The sequence below is a fragment of the Narcine bancroftii genome, chromosome 3 (genome assembly GCF_036971445.1).
Source record: "Narcine bancroftii isolate sNarBan1 chromosome 3, sNarBan1.hap1, whole genome shotgun sequence".
Lineage (NCBI taxonomy): Eukaryota > Metazoa > Chordata > Chondrichthyes > Torpediniformes > Narcinidae > Narcine > Narcine bancroftii.
Genome location: NC_091471.1, coordinates 277,193,139 through 277,217,402, shown reverse-complemented (window position 1 = coordinate 277,217,402; position 24,264 = coordinate 277,193,139). Strand labels below are relative to the sequence as shown.

The 24,264-nt window shown below is 46.1% G+C and overlaps 2 protein-coding genes across 5 annotated transcripts in view; one reads left to right on the top strand and one right to left on the bottom strand.

Moving 5' to 3' along the window:
- grid2ipb (glutamate receptor, ionotropic, delta 2 (Grid2) interacting protein, b) overlaps positions 1–24,264 on the top strand; it is a 335,342-nt gene that overhangs the window by 21,153 nt on the left and 289,925 nt on the right. The window lies entirely within an intron of this gene.
- Positions 1–24,264, bottom strand: part of zdhhc4 (zinc finger DHHC-type palmitoyltransferase 4) — a 99,874-nt gene that overhangs the window by 70,237 nt on the left and 5,373 nt on the right. Inside the window, exon 1 of one of the 3 annotated variants that reach the window (XM_069928215.1) lies at positions 23,219–23,441. The exons of the other annotated variants lie outside the window; for them this stretch is intronic. Within the exon in view, the coding sequence (XP_069784316.1) occupies positions 23,219–23,279 (61 nt within the window). The 5' untranslated portion in view covers positions 23,280–23,441. Of the gene's footprint in view, positions 1–23,218; positions 23,442–24,264 lie in introns of those variants that run through there. 3 annotated transcript variants of the gene reach the window in all.

Genomic DNA, 24,264 nt, shown 5'->3' with positions numbered 1-24,264 from the left:
TCCAGGAACATTTGATGAACTTGCCTGCTTTTGAGATGTTGTTTGAACAGCTACTAATTGATTTTGTACACATGCCTGTGTGGCACAAATAAAAGCTCTCACAACTGGAGGGAGAACACAGCTTTTATTAGCATATAACAAAGGGTAGGGTCTTACAAGGGTCTTCAGTAGGGCTCAGAGTTTAGGCGGAAACCTGGGTTATATATGGGTAGATGGGGGCGGAGCCAGCCATCAGCACAACCCATTACCAGTGAATCTCAGTTCACTGCATTCACCCCTTCCTGCAGAATTTGGGTCTGTGGATGAAGACAGAACACAGATTCAGCAAGAAAAAAAAAATCAAAATATATCCAGTAATTTAGAGATTTAAGTAATCCTGGGGGGTGGGGGGGAGGGAGTCTGGAAATCCTGGAGGAGCGCCTCAGCACTAGTGGGCCTTGGGCTCCTTGGGTCTCCTGGTTCCCTCGTAGAAAAGGTACAGTGGGTGGTAGCGTCTCTGGTTCTACGACGGATGGGGATGATTCCTCCTGAATTGAATCTCCTGAGACCATGATTGGAGGTGGTGAGAAAGATTTCTGGAACTCATGGGTCACCTGAGGCAACGGGCTCTCAGTTCCAGCAGGTGCCAAGTCCATGATAGGGATGGTGTCTTCCCTGCCATCCGGGTACTCCTTGTAAAAGACATATAAAATTCTGGCAGGACTGGACAGAATGGATGCAGATGGGATGTTTCCAATGATGGGAAAATCCAGAACCCGGGCCCATAGTTTGAGGATAATAGGCAAACCATTTAGGACCGAGATGAGGAGGAATTTCTATACCCAGAGGGTGGTGAATCTGTGGAATTCATTGCCACAGAGCGCAGTGGAGGCAGGTTCATTAAATATATTTAAGAGGGAATTAGATATATTTCTTCAGTATATAAGGCGGGGACGGGGTACTGAACTTTAAGATCAGCCATGATCTCGTTGAATGGCGGAGCAGGCTCGAAGGGTCGAATGACCTACTCCTGCTCCTATCTTCTATGTTTCTATGTAAGTTCGTGGGATTGGCATGAAGTAGTCTCACCCTCTCCACCAGGGCGTCAATTTTTCTGCTCCTCACGTGCTTTCTTAGAAGGACTGGACCTGGTGTAATGACCCCATGACTAGGGTGTCCTGGATCAGCTCTTCCTCACAAACACGGCTAGTAGCTGTTTCATACTGGGACTTGGATGAACCGCAGGATGGTGGCCAAAGTGGTGGACCAGTGAGGGGTTCTGCAGCTGAAGAACATAGAGGCAGCGGGCTGTTGCAACTCAAGGAGAGGATCCCACGCAGGATGTGGGCTGCAGGCAACTGATGTTGAGGGATTCACACCAGGCTGTGGAATGCAGGAGACTGGCTCGAAATTGGCTGAAGAGGTACCAGGTATCAGAACCAGGATGCGAGAGGGGTGCCGAGGGCACTAAAGGATTCCTAATCATATCGGAGGCTCAGATCTGGAGCTCGGACTGCTGATGGTTCGGACTGGACTCTGTGTGGCTGCAGAAGCTGCAAAAGCACTGGAGGTGAATCCACGGACACTCGATGACTCAGGGGAGGGTGGGGGGGGGGGTGTACTCTTTTTTACTTCTCTTTCTCTGACTGTAAGAGGCACTTTAAGCAATTTCTGCCAATTGTGAATCTATCTGCCCACAGTAGGCAAAAGGCAATTTTGTGTAATATGACACTTTTTTAATTACATGACATTAAATTGAATCTTGAATCTTGAAATGTGACTAGGGAGAGAATTGTCCCATTAAAGATGAACAAGGCCATCTCTGTGTGGAGCCACATGTAATGGTTGGGATTTTAAATGAACATTTCTCATAGTGGAGAAGATCACAGAAGCTATGAAATTGAAAGAAATGATTGGCAATGTCTTGGACCATATTAGAATGACCAGGAAGGAGGTCTTAGCTGCCTTGAAGAGGGTTAAAGTGGACACGTCCCCAGGGCCTGATGAAGTGCATCCTTGTGCTTTGTGGGAAACTCGGGAAGAAATTGTAGAGGTCCTGATTGAGATATTTACATAATTTTTGGCCTCAGATGATGGAAGGTGGCTAATATTGTGTCTTTTTTTTTAGCAGTAAAGACAAATCAGACAACTGTAGGCCAGTGAGCTTGATATCTGTGAGCAGACAATCGTTGTAGAGGATTCTGAAGGACAAGGACTTACCAGTATTTGAAAAGTCAGAGACTGACTGGAGATTGACTGGTGTGTTCCCATTGTGGTCTCCTCTACATCAGAGAGACTGGACGCAGACTAGGAAATCACTTTGTTGATCTCCCAGTGGCCACACATTTCAATTCCCTCCCCATTCCCCTGCTGATAAGTCTCATGCACGGCCAGACCGAGACTACCCGCAAATTGGAGGAACAACACTTCGTCTTTCGACTGGGCACCCACCCACCAGCTGGCATTAACATCGACTTCTCTGGCTTTTTTTAAACAACCCTCCCCCCCCTCACTTCTTCCCCCATTCCCATTCCTCAGCTCTGTGTCTCTGCTCTAGCATTTCAGTGTGTTTTTACAACAACCACAGTGTCTGCAGACTTTCATATTTCACATCGACTGAAAGTAGTCAGCATATGTTCATGAGTGGTAGATTGTCACAGGAATTTGATAGACCAGAAGATATAGGAGTGGAATTCAGCCAGCTAGCCCACTGACTTCACCTCAGTATGCATATCATTGTCTCCTTTGGTCTCCTGAAGAGGTAATCAAGTACATTCATGAGGGCAGGGATGTTGTATGCATGGATCTTAGCAAAACCTTTGCTTTGAGGCTAGAAGGTTACTTCACATGGGATCCAAGGTGAGCTGGCCCATTGGATTCAAAACTGGCTTAGTAGAAGGAGGCAGAGGGAGTTAGTGAAAGAATGTTTATTTGTTGGGACGCCTGTGTCCAGTGGTGTGCCTTAAGAGTCCAGACTGGGTCCACATCATCTATTATTAATGATTTGGATGGCAATGTAGGTAACACGATTGCTAAATTTGCAGATGTCACGAAACCTGGTAGAGTAGTGAACAGTGAACAAGATATTTAAGTTTACAACAGGATCTAGGTCAGTTGGGAAGGTGGGCCAGGGAGTGGCAAATGGAATTTAACTCTAACAAGTGTGAATTGCTGAACTTTAGTCAGTCAAACCACAGTAGGAATAACACAGTAAGTGGCAGTATTTGTGGATTGTAAGGGCTTAGAATGGCATAGATCTAATGCCAGCAAACGGAACTAGCCAAGAATACCAACCTAGTCAGCATGAATGAGAGGTGTCAAAGGGCTTGTTCTAAGCTATATGCCTTTGTGACTATGACTGAGTAGTAGAGAAGACAAGAGAGCAATGGATAGAACAAAGGATATATCTCTGAATGGGGGAGACCAAATGAGATAATGAGACACTTAGAATCATTGTATTATCCTTTGATAATAGCAGGGGTATGTGGGACATGCCAGGAGACCAAATATACCAATGGAGGGATTAAAAATGGACCATGATCATAGATGGATGAACAAGTGTGCATGGACCAGAAAAATGCTCTTCTTGTTTTGCTCTCTTGCCCCTCCTTGTGGACACAACAAGAACAGCTTTCCCTGCATTCTGACTTTTGCATTCAATTGATCACCCTTCACAATTTCCTCCGGCCTCTGCAAGATTCCATGACCTGACACATTTTCCTCTCCCCTCCCCTTTCAATATTTGAAGGGATTGCTCTCTTTGCTCTGCCAACCCCAATGCCAACTCCACATCTTAGATCCAGTAAGATCACGGCCAAATGATCCCCAACAAATCTATCTTCTTCTTCTTCCTTGGCTTGGTTTCGCGGACGAAGATTTATGGAGGGGGTAAAAGTCCACGTCAGCTGCAGGCTCGTTTGTGGCTGACAAGTCCGATGCGGGACAGGCAGACACGGTTGCAGCGGCTGCAGGGGAAATTGGTTGGTTGGGGTTGGGTGTTGGGTTTTTCCTCCTTTGCCTTTTGTCAGTGAGGTGGGCTCTGCGGTCTTCTTCAAAGGAGGTTGCTGCTCGCCAAACTGTGAGGCGCCAAGATGCACGGTTTGAGGCGATATCAGCCCACTGGCGGTGGTCAATGTGGCAGGCATCAAGAGATTTCTTTAGGCAGTCCTTGTACCTTTTCTTTGGTGCACCTCTGTCACGGTGGCCAGTGGAGAGCTCGCCATATAACACGATCTTGGGAAGGCGATGGTCCTCCATTCTGGAGACGTGACCCATCCAGCGCAGCTGGATCTTCAGCAGCGTGGACTCGATGCTGTCGACCTCTCCCATCTCGAGTACTTCGACGTTAGGGATGAAAGCGCTCCAATGGATGTTGAGGATGGAGCGGAGACAACGCTGGTGGAAGCGTTCTAGGAGCCGTAGGTGATGCCGGTAGAGGACCCATGATTCGGAGCCGAACAGGAGTGTGGGTATGACAACAGCTCTGTATACGCTAATCTTTGAGGTTTTTCAGTTGGTTGTTTTTCCAGACTCTTTTGTGTAGTCTTCAAAAGGTGCTATTTGCCTTGGCGAGTCTGTTGTCTATCTCATTGTCGATCCTTGCATCTGATGAAATGGTGCAGCCGAGATAGGTAAACTGGTTGACCGTTTTGAGTTTTGTGTGCCCGATGGAGATGTGGGGGGGCTGGTAGTCATGGTGGGGAGCTGGCTGATGGAGGACCTCAGTTTTCTTCAGGCTGACTTCCAGGCCAAACATTTTGGCAGTTTCCGCAAAGCAGGACGTCAAGCGCTGAAGAGCTGGCTCTGAATGGGCAACTAAAGCGGCTACACGTTATTAAAACAACTCAGGTGCAGGAAGAATTTCTGCTGTTAATTTGATGTATATGTTCTATTTTCATGTGTGGGGTGGCCTCTAATTGAATGAATGAATTTATTCATTTATTATGCAGAGACAGTCTTAGTTGCTGCAGCGCCCCAGATTGTTAACACACACTAATGACAATTTAAATATAATTAACATCTAAAATGCCATGAAGAGAAAAATAGATAATGAATATAAAAGGAAAATAGAATAAATAAACAAATAGATATTCATAGGAAGCTGGGACGAGGCAGCGAGGTCCTTGGGTCGTAGGTTTTATATCGGAGTGGCCTTTCTTACCCGGGCTGGAGGGGCCTGCCTCCCCTCCTAGGTCAGACCATACTGCCCGGACCGGGGCCGCCGCCTCCTTCTTTCTGCCTGGACTGGGGCCTCCGCCTACTTCGCTCTGCTGAGGCCGGGGCCACCGCCTCCCCCTCGCTTCTGCCCAGACTGGGGCCTCCGCCTGCCCCAAGTCCAAAGCCCGCTGCGCAGCTCAGACGGCAAAGTCCTCCTCAGCGACAAGATCTCCATCCTCAACCGATGGTCAGAACACTTCCAATCTCTTTTCGGTGCCAACCGCTCAGTCCAAGAATCTGCCCTGCTCCAGCTCCCTCAACAGCCCCTAAGGCTAGAGCTGGATGAGGTCCTCACCCGGAAAGAGACATATAAGGCAATTGAACAACTGAAAAGTGGCAAAGCAGCAGGTATGGATGGAATCCCCCCAGAGGTCTGGAAGGCTGGCAGCAAAACTCTGCATGCCAAACTGCATGAGTTTTTCAAGCTCTGCTGGGACCAAGGAAAGCTACCTCAGGACCTTTGTGATGCCATCATCATCACCCTGTACAAAAACAAAGGCGAGAAATCAGACTGCTCAAACTACAGGGGAATCATGCTGCTCTCCATTGCAGGCAAAATCTTCGCTAGGATTCTCCTAAATAGAATAATACCTAGTGTCGCCGAGAATGTCCTCCCAGAATCACAGTGCGGCTTTCGTGCAAACAGAGGAACTACTGACATGGTCTTTGCCCTCAGACAGCTCCAAAAAAAGTGCAGAGAACAAAACAAAGGACTTGTTGACCTCACCAAAGCCTTCGACACCGTGAGCAGGAAAGGGCTTTGGCAAATACTAGAGTGGCTCGGATGCCCCTTAAAGTTCCTCAACATGGTTATCCAACTGCACGAAAACCAACAAGGTCGGGTCAGATACAGCAATGAGCTCTCTGAACCCTTCTCCATTAACAATGGTGTGAAGCAAGGCTGTGTTCTCGCACCAACCCTCTTTTCAATCTTCTTCAGCATGATGCTGAACCAAGCCATGAAAGACCTCAACAATGAAGACGCTGTTTACATCCGATACCGCACGGATGGCAGTCTCTACAATCTGAGGCGCCTGCAAGTTCACACCAAGACACAAGAGCAACTTGTCCGTGAACTACTCTTTGCAGACGATGCCGCTTTAGTTGCCCATTCAGAGCCAGTTGCGGAAACTGCCAAAATGTTTGGCCTGCAAGTCAGCCTGAAGAAAACTGAGGTCCTCCATCAGCCAACTCTCCACCATGACTACCAGCACCCCCACATCTCCATCGGGTACACAAAACTCAAAACGGTCAACCGGTTTACCTATCTCGGCTGCACCATTTCATCGGATGCAAGGATCGACAACGAGATAGACAACAGACTCGCCAAGGCAAATAGTGCCTTTGGAAGACTACACAAAAGAGTCTGGAAAAACAACCCACTGAAAAACCTCAAAGATTAGCATATACAGAGCTGTTGTCATACCCACACTCCTGTTCGGCTCCGAATCATGGGTCCTCTACCGGCATCACCTACGGCTCCTAGAGCGCTTCCACCAGCGTTGTCTCCGCTCCATCCTCAACATTCATTGGAGCGACTTCATCCCTAACATCGAAGTACTTGAGATGGCAGAGGCCGACAGCATCGAATCCATGCTGCTGAAGATCCAACTGTGCTGGGTAGGTCATGTCTCCAGAATGGAGGACCATCGCCTTCCCAAGATTGTGTTATATGGGGAGCTCTCCACTGGCCACCATGACAGAGGTGCACCAAAGAAGAGGTACAAGGACTGCCTAAAGAAATCTCTTGGTGTCTGCCACATTGACCACCACCAGTGGGCTGATATCGCCTCAAACCGTGCATCTTGGCGCCCCACAGTTCGGCGGGCAGCAACCTCCTTTGAAGAAGACCGCAGAGCCCACCTCACTGACAAAAGGCAAAGGGGGAAAAACCCAACACCCAACCCCAACCCACCAATTTTCCCCTGCAACCGCTGCAACCACGTCTGCCTGTCCCGCATCGGACTTGTCAGCCACAAACAAGCCTGCAGCTGACGTGGACAATTACCCCTCCATAAATCTTCGACCGCGAAGCCAAGCCAAAGAAAGAAGATATTCATAGTTGGCTGGTATTCCAAAATAATGTGCATGCAAATACTAAGCAATCCCTTGGTAGCCCTCAGGTAGTGTTTTAGTTTGGATAAGCGATAGGATCAGGCTCCACAGCCACGTATCTGCACAAACATGATGCCATATTAAATTAAAATTCTGTTGCTTGTACGTGATCCATATCCCCCTGTCCTCTGCATATGTGTCTGTCCAAAAGCCTCTTAAATATTATTATTGCATCTACATCAGACAGGCACCTACCCACTCTGTGTAAAATGCTTTTTTTGAATATTTTTGCTTTTTTTTCAAAAATGATACCTATTAAACTTTTTTATCACAAACACAATAAACAAAAACAAAACAGTCCCTCCCTCCCCCACCCTTTCCACACATACAGATTCATTCATCGTCAGAGCTTACATTTAAAGTATAATCGACAAGTACAGTTGGGGAAACGATGTTTTTGTAGATATAAAAGTTACTTTTATACCCTTTTTTGTCCTTTTTATTACTGTATCTGGGCCCCTATGTGGTCCAAGTATGGCTGTCAGATCTTTACAGAAGTGTCATATTCTAAGTTTGATGTGATTTTTTTTCCCCATAGGTAACAGCTGTTCATTTCCACAGTCCACCGTGCTATCAGTAGAGGGGAGTCGGACTTTTAAGTGATCGCTTTACATTTTTTCGCTATTGTTAGTGCTATTTTTCTAAATGAGATTTGATATCTGGTCAATTTGTTTCTTATTTCCATGAAATTACCTAATAGATAGAGCCCCTGGTCGCCTGTGAAGGCCACTTCTGTTAACCTACTTAATTTTTCTGCGATTTCTTGCTAAAATGGCCTCACTTTCACGCATGACCACATGGTATGTAGAAAAGTTCTTGTCTCAGTCCTACATCTGAAACACATCTCTGAAATTTTGGCTTTTGATCTGCGTGACTTTTGTACGGTAAAATATAATTGATGTAAAAAAATGATACTGAACCAGTCCATATCTTGCATTTATAATTTATGTCAGGCTGTCCTTGCACAAATCTGATCAGCTTCTTTCTGAAATCACCACCCCAAACTCTGAATCCCATCTTTCCCTTGACCTCTGCAACCCTGGTTTTACACTTTCACTCTGGAGAACTAGTACATTTTTGTTATAAATTTGGACGTATTCCCCATCCAGACTGTTCATTCAGTTTCACTAATTTCAGTGTTGGTCTCCATCTTTCTCTTAAGAATGATCTAAGCTGGAGAAAACAGAAGAAGATCCCATTGGCCACTCTGTATTTGTGTTGTAATTGTTCAAAGGGCATGAGTTCCTTCCGTGTAACAGTCCTTAATGTAACTTATACCCTTGTCATACCACGAATTTAATTTCTTGCCATGTTCTAATCATATATATTAGAATGGGATTCTCTGTCTTTTTCTTTAGTTATTTGAAACTTAAAATTTGAAAGGATAAAGTCCTTTGTTTTCCCCTCCATTGAGTACATTCACTGTGTAAAATATTTGTCCTGCACATCTCCCTTAAACGTCCTCCTCCGCACTTTAATTATGTCTTCCAATTTAAATTTAAAAAAATTAGAGATATAGCTTAATAACAGTCTGTTCTGGCCCTTGAGCCTGTGCCACCCAAATACACCAATTAACCAACAAACCCCAATTCTTTTTGGAGAGCGGGAGGAAACAGGAGCACTTGGAGGAAACCCATGTGTCCACAAGGAGATCATGCAAATTTCTTATAGACAATGCTGGATTCCAACCTTGGTCACTGTGCTGTAAAAGTGTTGACTTTTGGTCCTGTGGAAAATATTCTGACTGGCTATTCTATCAATGCCATCCAAGATTTAATACACCTCTGTCCAGTCACCCCAAAGCCTCCCACATTCCAGAGAAAGCAACAAGGTTTGTCCAATCTCTCTCCATAACTCTTCCTGTCTAAACCAGCCAACATTCTGATACCCTCTCTGTACCCTTTCTAAAGCCTCCATATCCTTCCTGTAATGGAGTGACTAGATAGAACAGGGAGGATCAAAGGTGGAGGAGTTGCATTGAATCCATTAATGGGAGTGTATTATAGACCACCGAATATGCTGAGGGAATTAGTGGAGCAAATTTGGAAGGAGATTGCGTATATGTGTAATAAACATAAGGTGGTAGTTTAGGGAGATTTCAACTTCCCAATCATTAATTGGGATGCCCATACAGTAAGAGGGCTGGATGGGGTAGAGTTCATTAAGTGTGTTCAGGAAAGTTTTCTGAATTAATACGTCGAAGAATCAACTCAAAAAGGGGCAGTATTGGATCTCCTATTAGGGAACAAGGGAGGTCAGATTACAGAGGTTTGTGTTGGGGAACACTTTGGGTCTAGTGATCACAATACTATTAGTTTTAGGCTAGTAATGGAAAAGAATAGGGGTGGGTCAAAGGTTGAGATTCTTGATTTTGAGGGGATGAGAAAAGATTTGGAGGGTGTGAATTGCGATAAGATATTTTCAGGGAAGAATGTAGCAGATAAATGAAAGATATTCAAATGAGAAGTTCTGAGAGCACAGAGTCGGTGTGTCCCGATGAGGATTAAAGAAAAGGTTAGAAACTGTAGGGAGCCTTGGTTTTCAAAAGATATTGGGAACTTGGTTTGGAGGAAGCGGGTTATGGGCTGAATGCAGGTCAGTGGGACTAGGTGGGAGAAGATGTTCAACACAGACTAGTAGGGCCGAACTGGCCTCTTTCTGTGTTGTAAATGGTGATACGAGTATAGTTACATGGAATTGAACGCACTATTCCAAGTGTGGTTGAGCCAAAATTTTAAATAGCAGCAAGATTAAAAGTTTTAAAATTAGGCATTTAGCTCTGTAACAGGCCTATTTGGCCCAATGAGTCCGTGCTGCCCAATTTTTACAATCCATTAACCTACACCTCGGTACATTTCAAACGGTGAGAGGAAACCGGAGCCCCTGAGGAAAATCCACACGGACACGGGGAGAACGTACAAACTCTTTACAGACAGCGCGGGATTCAAACCTTGTACCTGATTGCTTGTGCTGTAACAGCGTTGCGCTAACTGCTACGCCAACCGTGCTGCCAATTACTTCTTATACTCAATGGCCTAGCCAGAAGCCAACATATGCCTTCTTTACCCCTCCCCCCCCCCCATGTACTTACAAGGCCACTTTCGATGAGTTGTGGACCTGAACTCCAGATCTCTCTCCACATCAATAGTTTTAAGAGCTCTATCACTAACTGAAAACATTCCCATTATATTTCACCTATAAAAGTGCACATCTCCCATTTGTGTGGATTAAACTTTATCTGTCATTTCCCTGCCCAGATCTGTAACTGATTTATATCCTGTCATATTCTTTGATAACCCTCCACACTGTCCACAATTCCACCAATCTTTGTATCATCTGCAATCTTACTAATCCACCCTCCTATTTTCTTCAACAAGTTGTTTATATTGTAGCGGCCTGCAGACCACTCCATGGGTCGACACAGTAAACTGTCATCGAACACGATGATCGGGCAGACAGCACATGGGATGAGATGCCCACTCCCATAGGCCGCAGGAATAGCGGTCGAATCAACCAATCACAGCCAGCGGATTGCGGGGGTCCAATTCAGTGGTGACATGGCCAACTGCCTATAACTGGCAGAGCTTCAGCCCAATAAAGTCAGTGTCGATTATGCTCCCTTGGTGAGCGAGTCTTCCTACCTCGAGCTATAACCCTAGTGACCCTGCTTCTGTGGTGACCCCGACTGGTCCAAACAGCACTTTGGACCGAACGATGGAGGAATAGCCTACAATCAATGCTATAGCATTGAAACTGCTGGGCTTCTGGATGTCGCAACCATGGGTGTGCTTCCAGCCGGCTAAGGTGCAGGTCGCCATTCGCTGGATCTCCGCAGATGACACACAATACTACCACGTAGTCAGTGCCCTTGATCAAGACACAGCAGCCCACATGATCGACTTCCTCCAGCAGTCCCTGGAGCAAGGGAAGTATGTGGCCATCAAGGAGATGCTAACCTACACTTTCGAGCTTTCAAAGCACGAGTCCGTGGCCCGACAGCTGCACGTCGATTGTTTAAGTGACAAGGCCCCTTCCACCCTCATGAACAACATGCATGCTCTCAACAATGGCCACACCTCTTGCCTGCTGTTGCAGCAGATCTTCCTGGAGTGGCTGCCTGAAGACATCTGGTTGCTCATCACGGAGGAAAACTTCGACAACCCCAGAAGGGTGGCTGCCTGAACAGATGTGCTATGGGCGGTGAAGAGGGGAACCTGTGTTTCACTTGAATAGGTGACGACATCTCGTCAGCAATGCCCAGCCAAGAAGCCCGTCAACTATCCAACCACCCGATCGTCGCACCCCACCAGTGAGAATGACTGTTTCTATAATCAACGATGGGGTACCGAGGCTCGTCGATGCCACTCCCCCTACAGATTCCAGGGAAATGCCAAGGCCAGCTGTCATTGATGGGTGCAACGACCGGCCAACTGCATAACCTCCTTCACACCCAGGACTCCCTGTCAGGCTGTCGTTTTTTGGTGGACACCAGGGCACAGTACAGCATCCTACCCCCGTCCAGCCTAGAAGCCTGCAGCAGCAAGGAGGGTCGAGAGATTTGAGCAGCAAATGGCTCCAACATTCAGACATTTGGAACCCGTACAATTCCCCTCCACTTTGGGGACAGACAATTCACCTGGAAGTTTATGGTGATGACTGTACAACAACTGTTATTGGGTGCTGATTTTCTGAGATCCATTAAGGGGCTCCAGCTGGTACACGCCTGGACATTTCAGATACTCTCGCTCAAGCGCACTGAACTTACGAACCCCCATCTACACTCAGTGAATACAGCCAACAATGAATTCACTCAAGTCTTAGTTGAATTCCCCTCTATCACTGCACCCCATTTCAACTCAGCAGAATCCAAACATGGGGTGAGACACCAAATTATTATGGAGGGCCATCCCCTCCACGCCAGGGTGCAGCATCTCCCCCCATAGAAACTCAAACTGGCTAGAGAAGAATTTTGAAAGATGGAGGAACTCGGCATTGTGTGGCATTCCGATAGCCCATGGGCCTCCCCCCCTCCATATGGTACCTAAGGCAGCGGGAGGTTGGAGGCCATGCAGAGACAACCACTCCCTAAATGAGGCCACCTTGCCCGACAGGTATCCCACGCCTCATATCCAGGATGTCACCACTAACCTGCAAGGGGCACAGACATTCTCTAAGGTGGACCTCAACAGGGGTTATCATCAGATCCCAGTCCACCCTGATGACATTCCCAAAAGTGCCATCATAACCCCCTTTGGATTGTGTGAATTCCTCCATATGCCATTCGGGCTGAAAAATGCACCTCAGACTTTCCAGAGGTTGGTGGACAAAGTGGGCCAGTATCTTTACTTTGCCTTCATCTGCCTCGATGACATTTTAATAGCCAGCCACTCCTGTACTGAGCACGACGCTCACTTAAGGCTATTATTCTCCAAGGTAAGTTCTCCAAGGTGAGTGAGTATGGTTTAACCATCAATCTGACTAAGTGCTATTTTGGACAAGAGATAATTGATTTACTGGGTCGTCGCATTGGCCAACATGGGGCCAGGCTGTTACCCACCAAAGTGGATGCTATTCGTTCCTTCTCAGACCAACGACCATGAAGGGTTTGCAAGAGTTTCTAGATATGATCAATTCTTACCATTGCTTCATACCTGCAGAAGACCCATGTCATGAGTCCACTATTTCCCCTCATGGCAGGGCCCAGTAAAGACATTCAATGGACACAGGAGGTGACCAAGGCTTTCCAACCAACCAAAGATGCCCTGGTCAAAGCCACCCTACCTGTGCATCCCAAGACAGACACTCCGACCGCCCTCATGATAGCTGCCTCCAGTAGAGTGGTCGGGGATGTACTTGAGCAACTGGTTAACGGACCATGGCAGCCTCTGGCCTTTTTTAGTAAAGATCTCAGGCCACCAGAGCTTAAGTTCAGGGCCTTTGATAGGGAGCTGTTAGCCTTATACCCGGCAATTCGGCATTTACTTCCTGGAGGGCAGGGTTCAAAATTTACACAAACCACATACCTTTGCTTTCAGCAAGATGTCAGACCCATGGTCAGCCAGGCAACAGCAGCTCCTGTTCTACATATCTGAATTTTCAACGGACATTGAACATATCGCTGGCAAGTTCACTATGGTAGCTGATGCCCTATCCCGTCCGGCCATCCTAGCAGTGCATGACCCCGCCCCAGGTATTGACTGTGCAGCCCTGGCAGATGGGCAGCAAGCAGACCCTGACATACCAGTGTACCAGACAGCACTTATTGGCCTGCAACCAGAGGACATCCAGATCGCCCCAGGTAACCACATGCTGCCCTGCGATACTTCAACTGGTAAACCACGCCCTGCCATTCTAGTCGCATGGAGGAGGCAAGTTTTCAATTTGGTCCACAATTTAGCTCACCCCGCTATCAGGACTACAATTAGAAGGTGGCTAACAGGCATGTCCAACTCGGCCTCCGTAAAGAGGTCACTCAGTGGGCCAAAACATGCACTCAGTGTCAGGCATCCAAGGTCCAGACCCACATTAAATTCCATCCACAGCCCTTTGAACCAGCATGCTACTATTTCAGCCATGTGCACATAGACATTGTGGGGCCCCTACCTGTATCCAGAAGTGCACGTTATCTATTGACCATGGTCGACTGGATGACTGGATGGCCAGAGGTGGTGCCACTAGCTGAAATCTCCATGGAGACATGTGAATGGGCATTACTGAACACCTGGGTGGCATATTTCGGGATCCACGAACACATCTGATGGGGGGCCCAATTCACTTCCAGCCTATGGACCATCTTAGTAAATGCCCTGGGAACTCAACTCCACCACAGCACAGCACACCACCTGCAGGCCAATGAGCTGGTGGAGAGGCACCTGAAGACAGCTCTGATGGCCCAACTCACTGGACCAAACTGAGCAGATGAACTCCTTTTGGTCCTGCTAGTCATCCACACTGCCTGAAAGAGGATCTTGAGGCATCCCCTTCCAAGTTGGTCTTTGGCACCCCCCTAGTCATCCCAGGTGAATTTGTGGCAGCTTCCTAGGACTTGGGGGAGCTCCCGGCAGCTACATTGTCTTGACTGTGTGAGCGCCTGGGCTCATTGGCCTCAGTTAAGCCCAGAGTTCACGGGCAAGCCAGCACCTTTGTCCCAAAAAAACTTTGCAGACTGTTCTTAGGCTTGGCTTCGCGGACGAAGATTTATGGAGGGGGTAAAAAGTCCACGTCAGCTGCAGGCTCGTTTGTGGCTGACAAGTCCGATGCGGGACAGGCAGACACGACTGCAGCGGTTGCAGGGGAAAATTGGTTGGTTGGGGTTGGGTGTTGGGTTTTTCCTCCTTTGCCTTTTGTCAGTGAGGTGGGCTCTGCGGTCTTCTTCAAAGGAGGTTGCTGCCCGCCAAACTGTGGGGCGCCAAGATGCACGGTTTGAGGCGATATCAGCCCACTGGCGGTGGTCAATGTGGCAGGCACCAAGAGATTTCTTTAGGCAGTCCTTGTACCTTTTCTTTGGTGCACCTCTGTCACGGTGGCCAGTGGAGAGCTCGCCATATAACACGATCTTGGGAAGGCGATGGTCCTCCATTCTGGAGACGTGACCCATCCAGCGCAGCTGGATCTTCAGCAGCGTGGACTCGATGCTGTCGACCTCTGCCATCTCGAGTACTTCGACGTTAGGGATGTAAGCGCTCCAATGGATGTTGAGGATGGAGCGGAGACAACGCTGGTGGAAGCGTTCTAGGAGCCGTAGGTGGTGCCGGTAGAGGACCCATGATTCGGAGCCGAACAGGAGTGTGGGTATGACAACGGCTCTGTATACGCTTATCTTTGTGAGGTTTTTCAGTTGGTTGTTTTTCCAGACTCTTTTGTGTAGTCTTCCAAAGGCGCTATTTGCCTTGGCGAGTCTGTTGTCTATCTCATTGTCGATCCTTGCATCCAACGTGGGGCCCACCAACCACCCCTTCAATGACCTTATGAAGGTCCTACCATGTCGTCAGACACATTGGCAGCAGGGAGGAGATTTTCATGCTTGACCGGCTGAAACCGGCCCACTTGGACATTAACCAGCAAGTTATCCGACCCCACAGCACAGGAGTCGGCCACCAAAAGATTGTCCCAATCGGTGGTTCTGGGGGGGGGGGGGGTCATGTAGCGGCCCACAGCCCACTCTACGGGCCGACACAGCAAACAGCCGTCAAACATGACGATCGGGCAGATAGCACACGGGATGAGATGCCCGTTCCCATAGGCCACAGGAATAGCGGTCAAATCGGTCAATCACAGCCAGCGGATCGCGGGGGTCCAATCCAGGCCTGCCCATCTGGGACAGTCAATCAGCAGCTAGCTTCGCTCAAGCCACGCCCTGGTGGTGACACCCTGGTGGTAAAAGGTAGAGCTGCTCCCCTTTAAAGTCAGTGTCGATTACACTGGTGGGCGAGTCATCTTCCTTCCTTGAGCTATAACCTGAGTTATAACAAAATAATATAGACAGGATGCAGAGTTGGGCATAAAAATGGCAAATGGCATTCAATCTGGATAAATGTGAGCATTTTGGAAAGACAAACCAGACGACTGAGTACAGAGTTAATGGTCGGTTACTTAAGAGTGTGGATGAACGGAGGGACTTTGGGGTGAAAATCCAAGGTCGCTGCATAGGTTGATAGGATAGTTAGATTCTGGGCTTCCCTAATAGGGGGATTGAATTCAGGAGTAGAGAGGTCATGTTGCAACTCTACAAATCTTTGATAAGACCATTCTTATTGTGTTCAGTTCTGGTCACCTCATTATAGGAAAGACGTGGAAGCTATGGAGAGGGTGCAGAGGAGATTTATCAGGATGTAACCTGGATTGGGAAACAAGTCTTATGAGGCAAGGTTAGCAGAGCTGGGACTTTTCACTTTGGAGTGTAAAAGGATGAGAGGAGAGTTGTGGGTACCTGGAATGCCGTGCTGGGGATGATGGTGGAGGCTGAAACATTGAGGACATTTAAGAGTCTCTTAAACAGACACATGGATGAAGGAAAAATAGAGGGGTTGGGTTTAGTACTTTTTTTTTCAAAGAAATATATAGGTCGGCACATTATCGAGGCCCGAAGGGCCTGTACTGTGCTGTAATGTTCTTTGTTTTATGATCTATTTTTCCTCTCAACCCCACTCTCTCACCTTTTCCCTGTAACTTTTGACACATTAATCAAGAAATTATCAACCTCTGCTTTAAATCTACCCAATGACCTGGCATCCACAGAATCAACAAATTCCACATTTTCCACTCTCTGTCAAGAAATTCCTCCTTATCTCTGTTCTAAAGGGACATTCTTTTATTTTGAGGTTGTGCCCTCTGGTCCTGGACTCTCTCATTATTAGAACCATCTCCATGTCTTTTCAATATTGGGTAGTTTCAATGAAATCTCCATATCCTTCTAAATTCCACTGAGTACAGGGCTAGGGCCACCAAGCACTCCTCTTAGTTAATCCTCCCAACCTTGAGATCATTCTCATAAATCTCTCTTACACCAGCCCACCCTTCCTAGACGTGGGGACCAAAACTGCTCACAACATTCCATATGCGGTCTGGCCAAACTGTATAAAGTCTGTGAATTACATCCTTGCTATTACATTCGAATTCTTGAAATGCATTTGTCTTCCTTACTACCAACTCAACCTGCCAGTTAACCTTTAGGGAATCCTCATGAAAACTGCCAGGTTCCTTTGAACTTCTGTTTTCTGAATCCTCACCCCATTCAGAAAATAGTCTGCTTTTATTCCTTACACCAAAGTTCATGACCATTCACTTCTCTACACTATATCCTATCTGCCACTTCTTTACCCATTTTCCCCAACTGATCCAATTCTCTCTGTAGGCTCCCTGCTTCCTTAACACTACGCTCCCTTCACCTTTCTTTGTATCATCCACTAACCTAGCCGCAAAGGCACCATTTCTGTCATCCAAATCATTTACATACAATGGTAAAAGTAATGGACCCAACACCGACCCCTGTGGATCACCACTAGTTACGAGTAGACAAGGAGAAATAAGCCCCCTTTATTCCAACTGAAGAAACACACAAAGATCAGTGTGTACAGAACCGTTGTCATACCCATGCTCCTGTTCGGCTCCGAATCATGGGTCCTCTACCGGCATCACCTACGGCTCCTAGAACGCTTCCATCAGCGCTGTCTCCACGCCATCCTCAACATTCATTGGAGTGACTTCATCACCAACATCGAAGTACTTGAGCTGGCAGAGTCCGCAAGCATCGAATCTACGCTGCTGAAGACCCAACTGCGCTGGGTGGGTCACGTCTCCAGAATGGAGGACCATTGCTTTCCCAAGATCGTATTATATGGTGAGCTTTCCACTGGCCACCGAGACAGAGATGCACCAAAGAAGAGGTACAAGGACTGCTTAAAGAAATCTCTTGGTGCCTGCCACATTGACCACCACTAGTGGGCTGATATCGCCTCCAACCGTGCATCTTGGCGCCTCACAGTTCAGCGGGCAGCAACCTCCTTTGAAGAAGACCACAGAGCCCACCTCACTGACAAAAGACAAAGGAGGTAAAACCCAACACCCCACCCCAACCAACCAATTTTCCCTTGCAACTGCTGGAACTGTGCCTGCCTGTCCCGCATCGGACTTGTCAGTCACCAACGAGCCTGCAGCAGACGTGGACATACCCCTCCATAAATCTTCGTCCGCGAAGCCAAGCCAAAGAAAGAAGAAAGAATTCCAACTCTTTGCCTTTGCCAGTCAGCCAATCTTCCATTTCCTGTAATAGCACAGGCTCCTTGCAAGTCAACAACTTTCACGGACTCTTCTTTGTCTGTCCTGCTTGTTATTTCCTCAAATAATTCCAATAGATTTGTCAGGCAAGGACTCCCCTGTAATGCTGACTTTGGCCTATTTTGCTTTCAAGTACCTCGAAGCCTTACAAATGTGATCAATGGGGCCCTACAACGATCATTGCTGGGGCTTTTGATGTTTATGATATACATCAATAACCTGTGTGTGAATGCAGGAAGAATGATTATTGAATTTGCAGATAACATGGAGATTTGTGGCATTGTAGATAGTGAGGAGGATTTTCCTAGGTGATGGAATGTGGAAAGTTGGACAGAGCAATTGCGGTGCCTTCTGGAATGTCTGATAAAAATAGGACATACAGAGTAAATGGTTGGCCCCAGAAAGCGTTGATGAACAGAGGAATCTTGGGGTACGTCCATTGATTGACAAGCTGATAAAATGGTGAAGAAGACACATGCGACGCCTACCTTCATTGACCTGTGCATAAAATATCACAACTTTATAAAACGTTGGCTCGGCTACAGCTGGAGTATTGACTACAGTTCTAGTTGGAGCATGAAAGGAGTGATGCACTGGGGAAAATGCAGAAGAGATACACAAGGATATTACCTGGATTGGAGCGTTTTAGTTAGAGGAGAGATTTGATAAGCTGGTTTTATTTTCCATTGGGTAGAGGAGGCAAAGGGGTGAGCAAGTAGATGCACCACAAGATGATTGGGGTGGGGGGTGGGGGGGAGAATAGGTAGGTTAGATGGTGTAACTCTCCCATGATGGGAATGTCTAAGAGGAAGCAGGTGGGAGGTAGGAGATTTAGAGGGTATCTGAAGGGACATCCTTCCATACAGGTTAGAATGTGGAACATGCTTCATATGAGAACGAGGTAGGTACTCTCCCTACATTTAAGAAGCTTCTAGACAAACACTTAAATCTGCGAGGCAGAGAAGGGTACAGATCAAATCCAGGTAAATGGGATTAATGGTCAGCATGGACATTGTGTTGGACATGCTGAGCTATGATTCTATTTTTGTTTCCATGGAGCCTAAACTTATTCTTCAATCCAACGAGGCTAGATTGGATATTATGAAAACACATGGACCTGAAATTTGTTCAAACATGTACCTTCTGAAATTTGACATTAGGAGTTAGATCTCTGAAGGGAGATTACAAAAGACAGGTCTTAATTCTAAAGTGAAATGATCTGAAGTAAGAAAAAAGTAGACGAAACTTGGAACAAGATTTTCGGGGTGCTTTTTTAAAAATCGTGATGAACAAGTGAGAGAACCACGGCTAAGATGAAGGAACCTGGGCTAATCAAAGCCAGGACTTATCCTTGAGCTTCTTGGGGTGCATCATAATGAGGCAGCTTGTCCTAGTTGGGCACTGGGATGGTTTGGTTGCATTTGTTTTGTATTACTGAGCTGTACATTCAGCAGGTGTATTATTGTGTCAGTGACTGTATCAGGTCGTTTGTCAGGTTACATTATGAGGGATCTTGCTTTTATTGAATGGCCCTATTATGTTACAGAACTACATTAAGTTTGCAGCAGACACTCTGGCAGCATTGCCGAGCCTGTAATTGATCCTCAAACCCTTTGAACATTTGGAGATGATTTTCCAGACATTCTGGTTGTTTCGGGTCTAGCTGGTGGCTGCAAAAGGGTAGGTACATCATAATTCTGTTGATGAATCCTTTTTATGGGCTGTAGTTAGCTATGTCATTCTCAACAGAGGGTAATTGAGTTATGGAATAGCTGTGAAAAATGCTTGTTATATTAAGCATTGATAGTGAGATTCTGAGTGGGTTTTAACGTGTTTGTGGATTAGATCAAGACTTTAATGAAATGTTTATGTTGACTATGGAAATGAGGAAGGGTTATGCTTAGCTCAGGAAAGAAGTGTGCAGTATCTCTGCAAACAACATGCAGTAGTTATTTCTGCAAGGTGACATTGAGGATGATACAAACTTTGATGGTATAGTGGACAGTGAGGAAGGTAATCTAAGACTACTACAAGATTCTGATCAGCTGAGTCAGTGGGCCGAGGAATGGAAGATGGAATGTAATTTGGATAAGTGCAAGGTGATGCATTTTGTTTTCAAAGCAGTCACACTGACTCCAGTCCAGAGCTCCTGATTTGAACCTCCGACACGATCAGGAAGCCTCTAGCACACTTGGCACCCTATCGCGTCCCGGTTCCGATACCTGGTACACCTTCAGCCAGTTTCAAGCCGGTCTCTAGCAGCCTGAAGCCTGGTGTCAGTCCTTTGACTGCATTCGCCATCAGCCTGGATGAGTTCCTCGCCCCAAGTCGCCAACAACCCACTACAGGTTTGTTCCTCAGCCGCAAAGCTCTTCATTGGTCTGTTGCTGCGGTTACCTTCCTGTAGGTCACTTCCTCTGCTCCTCAAAAGGGAGGAGGTCTTCCCATTTTCTGGTGCTGTACAGACTTTGCAATCCCTCAAGGCTGCTGTCGAACTCAGGGTCCACTATCTTGGTCCCAGTCCAATGTTACAGCTGTTCAAAAGATGTTGGTTTTCTTGTACCTTAGAAGGCTGAGTGGTGACCTGATAGATCAACATCATGAGGAGCATAGATAAAGTGAGGTGTCACAGTCTTTTCACCAGAGCAAGGGTCAGATTTAAAGGGTCCGGGCTGTAAAAGTTAACTGTAACTGTAAATGTTAAAACCTTGTGTTTTTTAACTCAGTTAATTCTGTGCCTGTCTCTTTAAAATAACTATTGTTTGTAGTGTTACCATAGTGACTATAATGTAATAAGTCATAATATCTGCCCAGACTAACAACTTGCTCATTATTCAACCAGATATGAAGGAAGTGTGAGCATGAGAAATTTTTCTTTGAATTGTGTATCCCTTTAAGGCTTTTGTCTCTTTAAACACCGTTATGTATCTCTTTAAAGTTTGAATATTTCTATATATGTTTTATACAGTAAATACTTTGTTATTCGTTGGTATGAAAGTCTTAATGTGAAGCTATGCAAAATGATTATTTTATCAATGAATTAAAGCTACATAAAGTAACCACCACAGAGTTTGATTTGTTGGATTAAAAAGATAGAAATTTGGGATATCACACCTCACACCTTGGAAAGTGGCACTTTGAAATTAGGATATATTAGATTAAGGACAGTGTTGTCTATAGCAACTTTTCCACAATGAGGGAGGTGGGTAACTGGAGTGAGTTGCCAGAGCAAGTGTGAGCATTTGGTACAATTATGGGTATTCTCTGCTTTTTGAAAGTTCGCTTTACGCCACTTCCCTTTTACGAATGACCTACATTAGTACCTGTTTTCACTAACTGAAAGAAATCCAAAGAGGACTTTCACTTTTACGAAAAAAGGAGAAAAGCGAAAAGATGTTCAGTGTTTGTTTTCCAGTGAACTGTTATAGAGACAATGCGCACCCTGAGCAGCGAGAGTGGTGCTGCCAGGCTCCTTCCCTGGGAACTGCACTCAGCTTCAAGCTTCGAACTATGTCTCTGAGCACCTGAGCTTTATCTCGATTTATTCGCACAATGTATCCCAAGGTATCAGAAAAGCCTAAGTGAGCTTGTAAGGGTGTTACGCTTAGCGTAAAACTGGATGTAATTGAGCATTTTGACTGTGAATAAAGACGTAGTGCGTGCATTGAACTTGCCTGCATCCACCATTTGTACTATTAACATGCAGAGAGAAAGAATCTTGAAACTGTCAAAGTTACTATTGGTTCTGCTAGTAGAAAGTGATCTCTTTTAGTGTTATTTTAGGTTTTATGTGTTATTTGGTATGATTTGGGTCTGGGAACATTCAAAAACTTTCCCATATAAATTAATGGTAATCGCTTCTTTGCTTTATGCCATTTTGGCATATGAAAGGTTTCATAGGAACTCTCTAGTTTCAGATAGTGAGGGAAACCTGTACATTTAAAAGATAGGAAAGGAAGGATATGGGCCAAATTCAGGCAAATAGGATTAGCTCAGGCAGGATCCTGGTTGGCATTGACCAGTTGGCTGAACTGCCTATTTCTGTGCTCTAACTCTATGGTTTTAGCAATCCAACTGGATGACATAAGTTCAAGAGTCATCAGGATAGATGGGAAATTTCAATTCAATTTATCAATTTAATTTCAGTGAAAAAGTTGTATTAATAGTGGTAATATTTGTAGCAGTGAATCTGTATATTTTCACCAATCCTCCCCTACTCAGGCTGGTCTGCGCGTGAGATGGGACCTCCCTGCATTAAGATTGTCTTCAAATTGAATACCAGAATGACCTTGGAGCTACACAGCAAAACATAAAATTAGGTGGATATACTGATCTTGACATGGATGCTAGTTTCAAATGTGATAGATGGGAAACAGATTTGTTTGATTGCGGAATGTACAATAACTGGGAGAGTTGTCCCACTGATTCATCATCTAAGTTGTTTTACTTGGTCCTCTCTTTCAGTGAACATTGCAAATTAAGTAATTGGCATCTCTGGGTACATCCAGACCTGGCAGTACTAGTGGTGCACAGTGGGAAGGAATGGCTCTAACAATCCTCAGTGATGATTTCTAATGCCGTGAACCCTCATGGTAATTAGATTAATGAACAAGCAAACTTCTATCGATTACTATTTTCTGCACTCCTCAGTGTTTATTATTGAAAAAAACACTGAGAGCAGTAAAGAAATAGAGATCTAAGTTGGAAAGACTGGGTGCAGACTGGGAGATCGCTTCATTGAGCACCTAGGCTCTGTCTGTCACCATAGCGTGGATCTCCCAGTGGCCACTGTTACATAAGATTTAAGTCAGGTTTGGTAGGTTCACAGAGAAGTGAGGACAGACACAGGCTAAGAAACAAGGAATGATCTTCATTGCACACACGGGGAAATCATAATGGGAAAGACACAAAACAACACGATACTAAAACAATATAGGCATTCACATCAGATACAACGATCTTCCATACCAGTGACTACCTACTCTCTCTCTCTCTCTCTCATTACAGTAATATTCGGTTACTTACAAGAGAGGGACTTTATCACACACTCCCAATTCCCTGTACCAATGGGGTGCGGCTCAATGCTAAGTATTCCCAAACAGTACCATGGTCCCCCTCTAGTAGTGCACACCTTTACGAACCACTCCTCTAATGTTGTCCACAGTTCGCAACTGGCGTAGAGCAGCTTTCATAGTCAGACCAAGAAGCAGGGAGACTGGTTGGCTGCATATCGTAGGCTTTTAAAGTGCAGTAAGCTGAGGAGTCTGGCCCACCACATTCTACCAGCTCTCCCACTGACCGAACATGGTTGTTGTGTTCCCAATGGAGTGAGGTGCTGCAGGAACTGCTCCCCAATGTGACAGGGGAGAGGAAGGAAAGAAAAATCTTTTTAGTCTCTGACTTGTATATGTGGTTGTGAGAGTACAGGATACTATCACCAATGTATATATTTGCATATATTTACATATAGTAGTAGTGATTGGCTGAGAGCCATAGCCAGGCCTACTGGCAGGTCATAAAGGGCTGTTCCTAACCAGACCTAGGTCAGTCTAGACTGGTCGACCTCGATGTACTATGCTCCGGTCTTTTGCTAATAAAAGCCTTGGTTTGAGTCAACAAGTCTTTGAGTCATTTGATGTGCTACAATTTTATTAACAAAAATTTCAAGGGATGGAGCGAATGCTGCGACCAGAATGCCTCAGTCAGCTACTGCCCAGAGTGATTTCAGGCACTGGGTGAGATGCTTCGACGCATACCTACAACGCTCAGACCCCATAGTGGAGGAAGACATCGATAAACTGTTAGTTCTAATACCCATGGTGTCCACAAGGGTCTACGAAAACATCCAGGATGCGACCTCCTACACGGCTGCCATGAACGTGCTGAAGGGACTCTACAAGCGGCCTGTGAATAAGGTCTATGCCAGGCATATGCTGCCGACCAGGAGGCAGCACTCCGGTGTGTCTTGCAGAACCTACCTACTGGGTAGAGCTTGTACATGCACCGACAGAACTGTGGCCGGGATCACCAATGACCTCATCCGGGAGGCATGTGACTGGTGTCCGATCCAATGAGGTGAGGCAACAATTACTGGAGCACGGGGGAGACAGCCTGGTGGAGACTGTTCAAATTGCTGAAACAATGGAGGCTGCAGCCCTAAACATAGACGACTACAAA